Source organism: Hydra vulgaris, chromosome 09, assembly GCF_038396675.1.
Source record: "Hydra vulgaris chromosome 09, alternate assembly HydraT2T_AEP".
NCBI lineage: Eukaryota > Metazoa > Cnidaria > Hydrozoa > Anthoathecata > Hydridae > Hydra > Hydra vulgaris.
The window spans coordinates 34,959,607-34,973,827 of NC_088928.1; the positions used below are offsets into that span (position 1 = coordinate 34,959,607).

The 14,221-nt window shown below is 28.5% G+C and overlaps 2 protein-coding genes across 4 annotated transcripts in view; both read right to left on the reverse strand.

The window, feature by feature from the left end:
• Positions 1 to 246: 246 nt before the first annotated feature.
• Positions 247 to 14,221, reverse strand: part of LOC136084746 (solute carrier family 40 member 1-like) — a 28,479-nt gene continuing 14,504 nt past the window's right edge. For all 3 annotated transcript variants that reach the window (XM_065805500.1, XM_065805498.1, XM_065805499.1), the window contains one exon: positions 247 to 2,008. In XM_065805500.1, coding sequence (XP_065661572.1) covers positions 525 to 1,970 — 1,446 coding nt within the window. In that variant the 5' untranslated portion in view covers positions 1,971 to 2,008 and the 3' untranslated portion in view covers positions 247 to 524. The remainder of the gene's footprint in view (positions 2,009 to 14,221) is intronic.
• Positions 7,405 to 8,942, reverse strand: LOC136085430 (zinc finger MYM-type protein 5-like). The gene is made up of 3 exons (XM_065806735.1): positions 8,702 to 8,942; positions 7,854 to 7,879; positions 7,405 to 7,758 (listed from the first exon to the last, which is right to left on the reverse strand). Exons 1-3 carry the CDS (start codon positions 8,940 to 8,942, stop codon positions 7,405 to 7,407), a joined length of 621 nt encoding a protein of 206 aa, XP_065662807.1.

A 14,221-nucleotide genomic window follows, 5' to 3' on the forward strand; every position in this document is an offset into this window, starting at 1 on the left:
TTATATTATGAATATGGGTCAACTTTGGAACAATATACACAAGCCAACGAAGCAAATGCAAAATTAAATAACTTAAACAAAATATTCTGTGATTTTTTAAATATTAAAGCACAAGCAAAACAAACATGATTAATCTTTATCGATGGATAAATGTGATTAGCTTTTATGTTATTATCGATAACATTTAATCGATTATTATCGATTAAATGTTATTATCGATGGATAAATGTATAGTACCTTTCAGTATCTCGGAGTTTATGAAATATATTGTTTTAAAAAACTAAGGTTTTTACAGCTGTCTGAGAGCAAAATATAATAAAATTACAATAAAAATGTTACTTAATAATAAATCTTTTTTTAGAGTTGTAACTGAAAATGAAAATATTTAAAAAGCAATAAAATAAAAAAATAACTTTCAACAAAAGCGGTCTTTTTCTTTCTTATTTTTAAATTTACTGTTAGTATTAAATATCTTGTTATATTCTAAATTAATAAAATTTAGACTGCTTTACGGCTAGCATCTTTTAGGACTTAGATCCAAGAGACGTCTTTATTGAAAAAGTAAGATATAAAAGAAAACTGGTAAACACAGCACTAAATGATATCAGTATTAAAATTCCAAAATCTTCCGGCCTGAAGAGAACAATTGTTAATATATATTGCATCAAATCTAATACAGAATTTAAGGAAGATTGTACACCACCAACAGATCCACGAAATTCTTCTTCAACATTTTCCTGCTGCAACTGTGTAATTGTGAGATCAGATATCCATAGTCCTGACCGAGATAAAACTACCCCTAACATTAATAAAAGTATAGAAACATAGCTATGATTAACGGAAACCGATGGCTGCATTGTAGTTGAGTTATAATAACTCACAACATTTGTGAAAGTTGTGTTTAGTTTAGTATCATATTTGTTTATATGTCTTAAACTACTCGGACTTCCAGGAGCCCATATTGATGCTACGCATAGAATTAGCATGCTGCATTGATAACCAAGTCCGATAACTCCAGTTTTTACAAGACCAACTTTATTTCTTAAAAATGGAAAAATTATTGTTCCTAAAATTCCAAACAATGCACCTGTTCCAAAAAAAATACTGACATAAACCTCTTTCATCGACTGCGAGTATGCATATCCAACAGTTATAGAGCTAAATCCAAGTACAGTGAGATATAAAACTGCTAAAGCAATACCAGCTAAATATATACTTTGACTTTTGTATACTTTCCAACCAATAAAAGAAAGTTTTATTCTGTCAAAAATACCTAATCCTGTTGACTTCACATTATGATCATTTTCGGTTTCCCCTAAAATTTCATACTCGTTTATATGCTTTTCTGCTAATTCTGGAACAGTTTTGTAGATATGATGTAACTGAATATATTCTGAAAACATTGATAAAATATTCCATCCACATATTAGAGCGATCCCGGAAAGATCCGATATTAATGACATGAGTGATCCAACAGCAATTGGAGCAAGTATTGCTACTGACAAATCAATTCTTCGCATATGAGCATTTAGCTTGGCTAAGCTATCTTTGTCTTTATGGCATATAACAACTACCCAGTCTCTTGTAATTGATATTTGTTCCCCTTGAGAAGCGAGATTTGCTGCTGCTCCACAAATAATTACAAATGTTTTAAGAAATGAAAGAATATTATTGTTTGTGGTAACGTTAAAAAGAATTAAACTTATAAATACTGCTGAACAAATGATTAGTCCGTTCTGCAACAACAATAGGGTTCGTATAACTACCAAGCGATTTTTTCGATCAATCCAGTTTCCTATAATTGGTGCAAAAAATATAACTGAACTAGTTACAACAGCACCATAAATTGCTGTAAGTTGAAGTGATCCGGGGGTAAGTTTAACTAAATATAATCCTATTGCAAAGTTCCACATGCGATCTCCCCATGAGGAGAAAAAGAAGCTTGAGCATAGCCAGTATCCTGCCCACATTTTTCTAAGTATTAAACTTCACAGTAATCCAAATCAAGCTAAACAAAGAATTAGATATATTTAAAGAATCATTGTGTATTATAGGAATTAATTCTAACTTATTTTTAAACAATATAGTAAAAAATTAAATAAGAATTCTTAACTTCGAATTAACTTTCAATTAACTTTCCTAATTGTAATAAACATTCTTAAAACCTTAATACTAGCGTATTTTTAAAGCTGTTTTTTTATCTATCCATGAAATTATCATTTTTGTTTATATGAAATGTTGTTAAATAAAAAATAAACCAATATTTTACAGTAAAAAGCTAATGTATGCTTGTTGTTGTATAGTTATTATTGCATTATTAATCGTTTTCAATTTTAATATTTTTTCACTTTCTTTGACATGTATAAAAATCAAAATAAATTTAGTTACGTTATGTAATTATAACGGTTTCAAAATTATTAATATAAATATTTGATATAGAAATAGTATGCTCGACAACCCTTTAAACTCTTACTTTGAGCAACGCTTTTTAGTGATAAAATTAAAATTATCTTTAAGAAGAAAAGCAGAGATATCAGAATAAAAGGGCGGTTAACTCATGGTAATAAATCAGAAGCGACGCCATTTATTGAAATCTATTCGCATTTGAATGAGTATTGACTTGTAATCAAAATTTTAAAAAACGCTTTTTCTAAATTTTCATTAAAAATAAACATTTTAACATTTTCTCTACATACTTTATTTCTACATTTTCCCTTCATACACTTTGCTATTTATAATGTGTGTAAAAAAAAATATTTTTTTTTAATCAAGTAGGGTAGGGTGGGGTAATGTTGGTCTATGGGGTAAAGTGGGTCTAATCAACATTTATCATTTTTTCAGAAGAAAGGCTTTAGGTAGAAGCTCTTTCTTCTATATGTTATAGATGGTTAAAATAGCTCTCTAAAAATTTTAATTATCAGCTTAGTAGACAAATTTTTAAATTCATTTTTGATTCAAAATGGCGCATACAGTTAAACAGAGATTTTTTATTAAAAACCTCAAAATTCAAAAATAACTTAATCGAAAACTTTAAACTTTTCGATAACTTTTAATTGAGCATTCGTTTTTTTATAATTTTATTCTGAATTCTTCTTTTAAAAAAAATATAAAAAGTAATTTCATTATGCTTTGACTTTTTATAAGTACTTCGACTTTAAAATTTGAATATTATATATACAATACGGAGAATTTTAGTTCTATATATTTAGAAAATTAGGAGGAAAAAACTATAAAAATTTCTAATTAAGTGCCTTGAACGTGTAAATTTCTTTTGCATTTAAAACATCTACTGAAGTACTATTATGTTTAAATCAAATAATTTAAATATAATACATTCTCAATTACCTGAGTCATGTTTTACTACAAGTTAGTATACTTGATTTAAAAAAAAAAAGTAAGCTAGACCACCACTACCCCACTAAACGGGGTATTGAGGGTGTATTGAACACAACTCAAATTTGTGCTGACAACTTTAAAAATTATATATAAAATTTTTTTGATACACTAAAAATGATGTCTAATCATGATTTGAAGATTACTTTCAAAAAATAAATTGTTCTGCTAGATGTATTTTTTGCTCAATATCAAAAGTAGCTAAAAAAAGGCTTACACTACCCCACCCTACCCTACTATTGTTAGTAGTAATTAGTGTTAATAATAACAATCTCACAATTAACAACTTTAAACAATATTTTTCAAGTTTAAACGAGGTAAAGTCACATTGCTTGTTGGATTTTGACCCAAGTTAAACAAAAAATCATATTAGTTTTGAAACAAAAAATTAAGGTACGAAAAACGATGAAACATACGAAATGCGACAACTTAAAACTCTGTAACTTTATTGCTTAAATTTAATGAAACTTTTTAATAATTTAAAATATATAATATAAATTTGAAGTTTCATAAAGCTTTTAAAAAATTTAAAATATGTACTATAAATTAATTCTGAACAACGAAATTGCTAATTTTTAAACTTGACTACTATTTAAAGCTACTAAAGTGTTGATAAACTTTTAATGAATTGCATACTATTTTTCATATTAATATTTTTGAATTTTTTTGTACACATCTTTTTGCTTTCTTCATTTGTGATACTTCAGCATTCATAAAAATATGCACCATCTTTGTTATTTATTAGTACTTGAAAAATGTACAAAATACAAAATTGTGAGACAGGTAATTACTAAATTACTCTTATGTAACACCAAAAAAACAAAATAAGAAAAATCAATATGAGTAAATGTGAAAAAACCAAGTTAGTAGACTGCGTGACAATTTAAATCATACTTTTTTAAATTCAATTTGAATAATGACAGAGTTCACTATGTGGTCAGGAAGTGAGTTTCATACTTGAATGATTCTTTCGCTGTAAAAAAACTCTTCTAGTATCATTAATGTATTTATTACGTGTAGTATACTTTTGTGAATAACTTCTAATAAAATATTTCGAAATGGAAAAAGTAAAAAAGTCTGAAAATGGTAAATCAAAGAGGTTATGTACAAATATATACGTCATGTAAAGATCAAATTTAACTCTGCGATACTCAAGAGATTTTAGTTGAAAAACAATAAGTCTTGATAAGTAATCAGTGTATGTAATATGATACCTTTTGCAGACAATTCTGGTAAAATATTTTTGGACTTTTTCCATGCAAATTATATCTTTTAAAAGATGAGGGCTCCAGACTTGGGTACAAGATTCTAATACACGCCGCACATAAACTTTGTAAGCTTTTAACAAAAGTTGAAAATTGTTAAAGATATTAAAAGTAAGTAAATGCGAGAGTATGCTATGCTTGAAATACGAGAGCACTGGTTAAAGAACTTTGTATCAAAGGAATTCCAATATCCTGAATTAAATAAACAGTTTCAATAATGATGACGGAGTTTAATGAATAAGGATGAGTATGTGTATTATATCTTCCGTAGCATAAATGAAAACATTTGTTGGTTGCTACTTTTAGTTGCCAATCATAGGACCATGCCAAGATTTTTTTAAAGTGTTTACAAGAACAATGTTGTTGTAATCATTTCTCGATTGATACAACTTAATATTATCTGCAAACAACTTAATTCCATAATCTCCATCAGTGCAATAAACTATGTCGTTAATAAATATTAGGAACAATATAGGTCCTAGTACAGTTCCTTGTGGTATACCACTCTTAACTGGAGTGTTTTCAGAATGAGGTACCAACACACACACAGGTTGAAAGTGATTAGTTACAAAAATTTTAATCCAAATAAATAGTTCGTATTTATTTCCATAGTATTGCAATTCGAACATTAGTTTAGGATGAGTTACCACGTCAAAAGCTTTTTCAAAATCAATATAGATTATGTCAATAATTTTTTTGTTATTTACGGCAGTGGTTTAAAGTTGCCAGCATTTGTGAGCATGTGGATCTGCCATTTATAAAATCAAATTGATGTTGAGAAAAATAGTTATTTTCTGACAGTTTTTTATGGTTTTAGTAATGATTGATTCCATAACTTTGCACACGATACAGGTCATTGAAATAGGTCTGTAGTTGGTTGGTAGAGAAGGGTTGTCTTTTTTAAATATTGGACAAATTATTGCTGATTTCCAAAGTTTAGGTATAGTATTAGTGGTCATTGACAAAGTGGCGTAGCTAGGGTTTCAGCATCACCCAGGGCAATGCTGAAAATTGGTGCCTCTCTGAAACAGACATGCGAACTAAAAAAAAACACTTAATGTTTCCAAGTATATGACAATTTTAATAAAAAAAATGCAAATGCTAATCATAATGCAAACTCAATTTAACTCACGTTTTCAAATATGTATCCATTATGGCTCATGTGAATTAGTCATTAAAAGTGACAGATGGTCAATCAGATCCAATAATCAATAACTATTTATAAATTATAGTTTGATCTTTCTAGCTTTAACTGCAGTAAATTTATCTATTATGTCGTCAAAGTCTGTTGATTCTAGAGTTTATCTTTCGACACTAAGGATTGCCAAATCAACTAGACGTTGTTGCCCCATTCAACCTCATAGATATGAAAGAATAAGCTTCAACTTGCTGAAGGAACATTCGCAATTGGCTATTGACACTGCAATTGTAAGAAAGATATGTAATGCATTACGTAAGTTTGGAAAAACGTCATCTCTGTATGACAAATAAATGAAAGTAAATCCAGCAGTTGTTGGTATTGGGCCCCCACAAGATTTAAGCAGTATCTGACAGTCTACGGTTTCAGTAAATAATTCTGCTCCACTGATATCTGTACTGTAAAAGCCTTACTCTCCTCTCAACTTCAGGTCCCCATTCCATATATCTGCACTTGCTATACTCAATTGCATTTTGGCACAAATGATCACGAAATTCTTTGAGATAATTTTCCAACATTTCCAAATCAGATGGTGCATGTAGTCGTTTTTGAACGCGTATTCTTTTCCAAGAATGTTGTTCCAGAAATGAAGTAAAATAATGAAATTGCACTTTAGAATATTTTGAAGTAAAGTTCCAGCTTCATTTTTTGTATCCATCGTCTGGCTTATGTCATCTGAAAGACTTTCAAAAAATTCAACCAATTCAGTGACTCCTTCAGAATTTGCTTTAACAGCTTCTGCTTTTGCACTCTATCTGGTTTCTGCTTCCCATTTAACTGTGGTCTGAACAGCATTTTTCAATTGCTCCCATCGCAGAGTCGAACGAGAAAAAAACAGATAAATGCTTTCAACTGTTCCAAAAAATGTTATGACTATAGGATCTACTTTAGCAGCATGAACTCCAACCATAGTTTTCGGTCACATATTCGTTGTTGAAGCCCAGAGAAATGTCCTGTCATCACAGCAGCGTTGTCGTAACAATGGGATCTACAATCTGCTAGTGGTGGGTTGTCCGATTCAAGTTTCTCAGTAATAACAGTTTCAAGAGTTGCTGCATTTTTGGCATGGATTTCAATGTATCCAAGAAATGACTCTCTGATCACAACATTCTTGGTAACAAAATCAATGTCCACAAATCTTATTACTTCGGATAACTGATCTCGATGTCCCAGATCAGGAGTCGAATCAAGTAAGATACCAAAATACTTACTTCTTTTGATACTGGTGAGGAGCTTATCTCTAACAGTACAGGTAAGTAGGCTGATGAACTCATTTTGAATGTCTGGAGACTGGATTTTATTTAGCATTCTGTGGATGGTTTGCAGTGAGAAGGTCATACTCAGCAAGGAGTTTCAAATGGGCAAGAAAGTTTCCAATATTGGCTCTTTCATCAGCAGTATTAAGTTTTTCTCTATAACCACGTAAAGCTATGTTCTGACAAGCAAGAACTTTAATACAAGAAAGAATTCTTTTAAAGATATTTCGCCAGTGTTGCTTTTCAGATTCAATTTGGGCTTCGAGTTCTGAATCTATTCCTTTTCCATAATTTATTCTACGTTCAGCTTCTTTCCATATAGTAAATTTCTCCAGTCAGTGAATCCACCAGGTGATTCAAAGGAAGATTGTGAATTTGAGATGAAATTTGGAAATAGTAAACAACAGAAATAATAAACTGCTTCGTTAATTGGTGAATAAAAAAACCACGAACAATCCACTTCATCACCATTAGCAAGTCGTCGTTTGAACCACATCGAGTTCATTGAACGTCCTCCTGAGTTTGCAACAAAAGCTCCATTTTGAAATAAATCAGACCCGCGAGCTATGATCTCAGTTCTAAGACTTTGCGACATGATAGATCGCTGTGTTGTTTGGTCAAATTGTAAAAACCCAACACGATAATGCTGTTCAACGATTTAAGTGTTGAAATTTTGTCATTTTAGAATATGTAAACTCTCTAAATTGTATAACTCAGTTTTAGTACGATATTAAAACTTACCTTTCGCAATGATAATTTTAGTTTAGCTGAAATGTATATAGTTCATATTGATTTATATTGAAATATTTATTAGGGATGCGCCGAACTGTTCAGCTGTTTTGCCGAACGTTCGATTCGGCCGAACCTTAGCAAATGTTCGGCCAATAATGCAAATTTGGAATTCATCATAAATTTATCTAGATATAAATAAAATTTAACTCGTACCATAGCTACGGTTTAAATGAATAAAGTTTTTATTAAAAAAAGCGTACCAATTGAACATAGAAGGACATAAGATTTTATAAATGAATTTCAATACAGTTTTGGTTTAAATTTTATTATGCATTTTCAATACAAAATAAATTTAATCTGACCAAATGAAATAACAGGTTTACCAAAATTATTACTCAACTAAAATAATTGTAAAATAAATACCCCCCTGCATCAATTGAGTATTATTTTAGTTCATCACAAAAATTTAATATTATAAAATCAGCATTTCTTAATAAGATTTTTTATTGAACTTAGGTTTGTTAAACGTGATGCCTGTTGTTGCTGGGGTAAAATAAATAAATTTCTCAACAGAGAAAGTTTCTTACAAGCTTGCTACTAAACTGGTTTAACTAATAAAAAATATAATGTACAAACATTAATTTTTCACCACCTTCTGTTGAAATTCTGTTTCTACTTGGTTCATAAATGTTGCCACCTGTACTAAAAAGTCTTTTACTTTCAACAGAAGAATGTGGTGCTGAAAGAAACCTTTGGGCTATTTTATTTAAATTTTTTAAAGAGTTTCCACAATTTTTCCACCATAAAAGAGGACTTTCTTTTTCCATAACAAGAGGGAGTTTTAAATACTCCAATACATCCAAAAATCTCCATGTTGATCATTTGCACATTAGAGTGTGATCTTTCAAACCTTTTGCTACTTTTGGTAATTGAAAAATTGGAATCACATTCATTTATAGTTTTCAGTTTGAAAACTAGCCAAAAACATTCATTAAATTTCGTATACGCTGGTTTCAAAAACACTTCATTTGTGCTACTTACTGTGGGTTCTTCACAATCAGAATCAGAGGATTCAAGTTCTAAATTATGTTGCTGCATTTCTAGCATCTGCTCATTTAGCCAATTTTTTATTACATATTCATTCTCATTTTTGTGTGTGGAATTTCAAAACTTAGCAAACCTTTATGTAAATACCGACTTATATTTTTTCCTGTGTGACTTTCTGGAAAAGGCATAACTCTGGGTACTGCTCTCTGTTGGGAAAATTAATTATTGAGCCAGTGTGCTGTCATGCTTATGAAGGCAACATTTAAACTATTTGCTGTCCAAATATCAGTTGTAAGGTAGATATAACTGGTAGAAAATTTATTACTCTTGATTGAATTAAACAGATTACCATATACTTGTTGAACAATATTTTCACTAAAGTAACTCCTACTGGGTATTTGGTAATTAGGGCATATCTTTTCACTTAGTTTTCTAAAACCAAGATCTTCTACAATTGTGTATGGTTGAATATCCAATGCCATCATTTCTCCAATGCGATTGTGAATCTTGATTGCTCTATGGTCATTAATACTCCACATCCTTTTTTTATTATTACTCTCTACTAATGTTAATTGTTTTTTTTATGTCCGAATCACTTGATGTAGAAACAGTCGATGTTTCAATAATTTTTTTTTCAGACTCTTTTTCAGCTAATACATACTCCACAAGGTGCTTTTTTTTTTAAATGGCGCCTAATTAAACTAGTGGTAAATGTCTTTGGACAATTCCCACCTCTAGAGAGTATTGCTTTGCATAGGCAGATACAAAAACGAATGTCTTTCCTAGAAACTTCAAGGTATTTCCACACAGTACTTTTAAAACATATTTTTTCGGAAGACATTGTTTTATACTTTTACAAGATTAAAATAATTTTCTAAATTATATAAAAGAAGTTCAACCAAAAATAAAGCATTTTAAATTTAAACTGTGTAAATACATCTTAAAATATAACCAACATGTTACATATTATGTTATTTTATCCAATACGTTACAGGTTATACATTTATTTATATTACCTAACTTTAATAATTGTATTATTTTTTCAAAAAAAATCGTTAACATTTTTATTTACACTACAAATAAAAATGTTAACATTTATTTTCTTTACACCACAAACAATCATCCAATAATAAATTAACTTTTCAAAGTTATTTTATGATTTTTCAAACAAAATTTATAAACCCTTACTAATGTTTTAACAAATTTTTAATAACACAATAAAATGTTAAATGTTTGATAACACAATTTTTCAAAACTCATGTTTTTTTTTTCAAAAATAGTAAAGGTTCGGTTGCCGAACCGTTCGGTTTTCGGTAAAATTTCATGGCCGAACGTTCGGACTCGGTGTTCGGCCAAGAACCGGGTTGCATATTTTGAAACCCTATACAAACTCAGAATAGGCAGAAATATGCGCAATCTGATTCGCTGATTTTGAAAGAGAGGCTTTTACGCGTATTTTTAAATCAAAACAAATGTCAAAAAACGTCTTGAATAATAAAAGTGAATTTGAGTAATTTCATAAAAAACCAAATAATAATAGCAAAAAAAGTTATGATTTTTCTATCCAATTGTGTGCAATATAGTACAAATACTTATACAAACCCTCACAACTCAAAACATCCGTGATTTTCAGAATTTTTTCTTAAAAATAAAGATTTAAAAAAATTAGTTTGTTTTTCTAATTGTAAGATATAAAAAAGACAACCATTGTAACAAACTATAAACCAGATGGTAAAACTTGACTATGCTGTGATTCTCATACGATAGATTTTTTAAAACAGTTTTAAAATTTACCTACTAATATCAATAGACTATTATTAACTTGGTATAATTTTTCAAATTAAGTTCCCATTTATCCAATCATTTAGCAAGAAAAGTATTTTGAAAAAATAGCCTAATTACTTTTTAGAGCTTTACACTTATTACTCCTATATATAAATTATATACAACACTAAAAAAGTTTGAGAATATTGCTTATTGGTTGTTACAGCTAGCCCAGATGATTTGCAACACTCTTAAATTAAAAGCAATTGTAAGCAAGAGCGAATTTAGATAACCTATAGTAATGTATAGTAATAAAAGATCACAAAGCATTGTAGCATAATAAACCATTAGAAAAAATCTATAACTTGTTGTCCACAAGTGTGTTTTGATATAGTAAACTAATTACCAAAAGCAATAACTCTCAACTTACCACACCTTTAGGAAAAACTAAGTGTAAAAAGATAAAAAAAAGAAAAATTGCAAACATGCAAGTTAATGTTGTTGTTTATTTCAATTTCAAAACTCAATACATGTTTGTTGATATATAGCTTTTAACCTGAACAAAATACTCGTTATTGTATTCTATAATTAGTACAAAATGTGTATCCTTTAATAGCAACTGATAGTGTAAATAATATTAAATAAAGCAGCAAACTTTGATAAATTTTATATATTTATAATGCTAATAATTTATTTTACATTATATACTCCAGAAGAAAAAAAAAAAAATGTCTGCTTTAAAAAAATTAGAAAAAAAACCTTTAATAAAATGTACTCCATATTTACAAATTTTATGAATAGTTTCATTATGTAACTTTTGATATAACCAATAAAAACAAGTGTTCTTTTTTTAAATTTCTGTAAATATCTCTTGTTTATTATTATAAAAACAGAGATGTGTCATGTTTTATTTTGATGTAATATTAATAATTTTTTTGAAAACTTGCTTCCTCAAATGTAAAAGCTAATTTTGATCAAGTTATTTTTATTACAAAAATTGCCATAATTCGCCTTTATTTGGTTAAATTTTTTGACTTTAATACTCAGTAAAGTTTTAATGTTCAGTGAAAAAACAAATATCACTTTTTTTGTTAAATTTTCCAATAGATTATTATCCAATTTATTATTCAAATTATTTCCATTAGATTATTATCCAATTTTCATCCTATATAATATATATAAAGAAAAATATTTATGTATGCCTTATCAGCCTTCTCAAAATTTAGGTTGAACAGTAACTTCTTCAGGGTTTGTAGGTTTATATGGAACATGTAAGCTAGTTTGGCAAAACATCTGTAAAAATTTTCTTTTTCCAAAATTTTAAATTTTTTATAATTAACAAGTTGGTATAAAGATGCAGTAACGAGCTTAGAACAACCTCTGCCTCAACTTAAAATTTATACTTTGCATATTGTAAGTACTTTACCAGTAGTCTGGTGCAATTGCGCATAAAATTTGTATCGAGCATGCTTTATAGAACACAGACATTATATTTGATGAGAAACGCATTTAGAAATTGCACACATGCAAATTCAAGTGAAATATTTCAAGAGTTTATACATACAAAACACATTATAGTAGCAAAAGTATTCATAGCATGACAACTTATTTTGTTCTTTTTTGATAATTTTATTTTCTTTTTTTTATTACTCTTTTTTCATTAAAACGTTTGATTTTAACCACTTAGTTTTTTACATCCTTTTTTTTCAATTAATACAATACAAAAAATGCCACAATCATTTGCCATAATCCACTTTTATTTATGCCATAATCCACTTTTATTTGGTTAACTTATTTGACTTCAATACTTTTTCTTGCTTTTAATGTCAGTGTTTATATGTAACTGTACAAAAATTACTGTTCTGTAGACAAACATAAATATCACTTTTTTTGTTAAATTTGAAATTTTTACGAGTGAAAATTCTCTTGCACAAATAGATTTTGATACATTTTAAATTCTCTGAAGATTACTGAAATAAAATGAATTTCCTGTGTTGATAGTAACACATGACTTGTATCGATAAACTTAGTATATCATTTTGAAATTTTTCTCAAAAATCTGTTTGTTTGGATTTTAATTATATTTTTCAACAAAATCGCACTTGCCTCTCTTTTCAAATCAGCGAATCAGATTGCTCATTTTCCTGCCTATTCTGAGCCTGTATAGGGTTTCAAAATATGCAACCGGGTTCGGCGCATCCCTAATATTTATATTAAAAACTCATTAGTTTCACCGTAATTTTAGGTTGAGTTTGTATAACCATGGAAGTATTAGAGATGGAAGTGCAACGAAATAAAACATCAAAGGTTCCGAATGCCGTCACAAAAACTATGCGTGAAAATTTGACTATATATATATATATATATATATATATATATATATATATATATATATATATATATATATATATATATATATATATATATATATATATATATATATATATATATATATATATATATATATATACATATATATATATATATATATATATATATATATATATATATATATATATATATATATATATATATATATATATATATATATATATATATATATACATAGATATATATAACAATTAATAATTTAATATTCCTTAACATTAAAACATTAGCAAACTCAAACATTAGCTATGTAGATCTGATAGTTTTATAAAGAATTTATTGAAATAATTAAAATTGAGTTAGCGAGTTTAGTATTTACATCAAAAGCGAATACATCATAAGCGCCGTTATACGACGACTTAATTCTTTCCGACTTTCTATTGTATAAAGAACAAAAGATTTCACGCATAGTTTTAGACATTTCAATAGCGTTGCACTTCCATCTCTAATACTTCCATGGTATAACTAATACATAAAAATGTAATGCTAGCTCAAACGTATTCGAGTTCGAACGTTCGAACTTTTTTCGGTCATTTCGATAAATAAAAATTAGTGTTTTAAAATTGGTTACATTTTTTGAAAATAATGTTCTTTTCTTTTTGATTTATTTGTAGCTATTTAAATTTTAGAGAAACAGTGTTTGTCTGACCACTTAAATTTCAAAACCATTGAAATTCAGAATGTGTCAGTTTTTTCCCCGTTAAAAATTAAATGAACAGTAACCGTTTGACCACTGTTTATTAACGTTTTGAAAAAAATAAAAATTAAATAAAAAGTAAAAATAAAACATGGCCACTTTCAAAGACGTCAACACATTGAGAAGATCCGAGGTTTGGGATTATTTTAAATTTTCTTGGGGCTGCTTGTTACTGGTGGTTCGGGTTCTGGCTGACTGGCTCTTGTTCTTAAACTTGCTCTTTAATTCAGCTGTGTTACTGTTAGTCATAGAATAGTTATTGGCTCTGGATCTGAGTTGTGAATTCATTTATTTTTTCCCCTTTTTGACGCCCCCTCCCCTCCAGAATGTGAGCAATTCTTGTATTTGATAAAAGTATTTAAATTAAAATTCCTTTTGTATTTTCGGTGTAAAATACGTTTTTTAGATGCCAAATTTCGAAGTGCGCAAAATTTACTTTGTCTTCTTTTACTACACCAAAAAATAATTTACAATTTGTTGA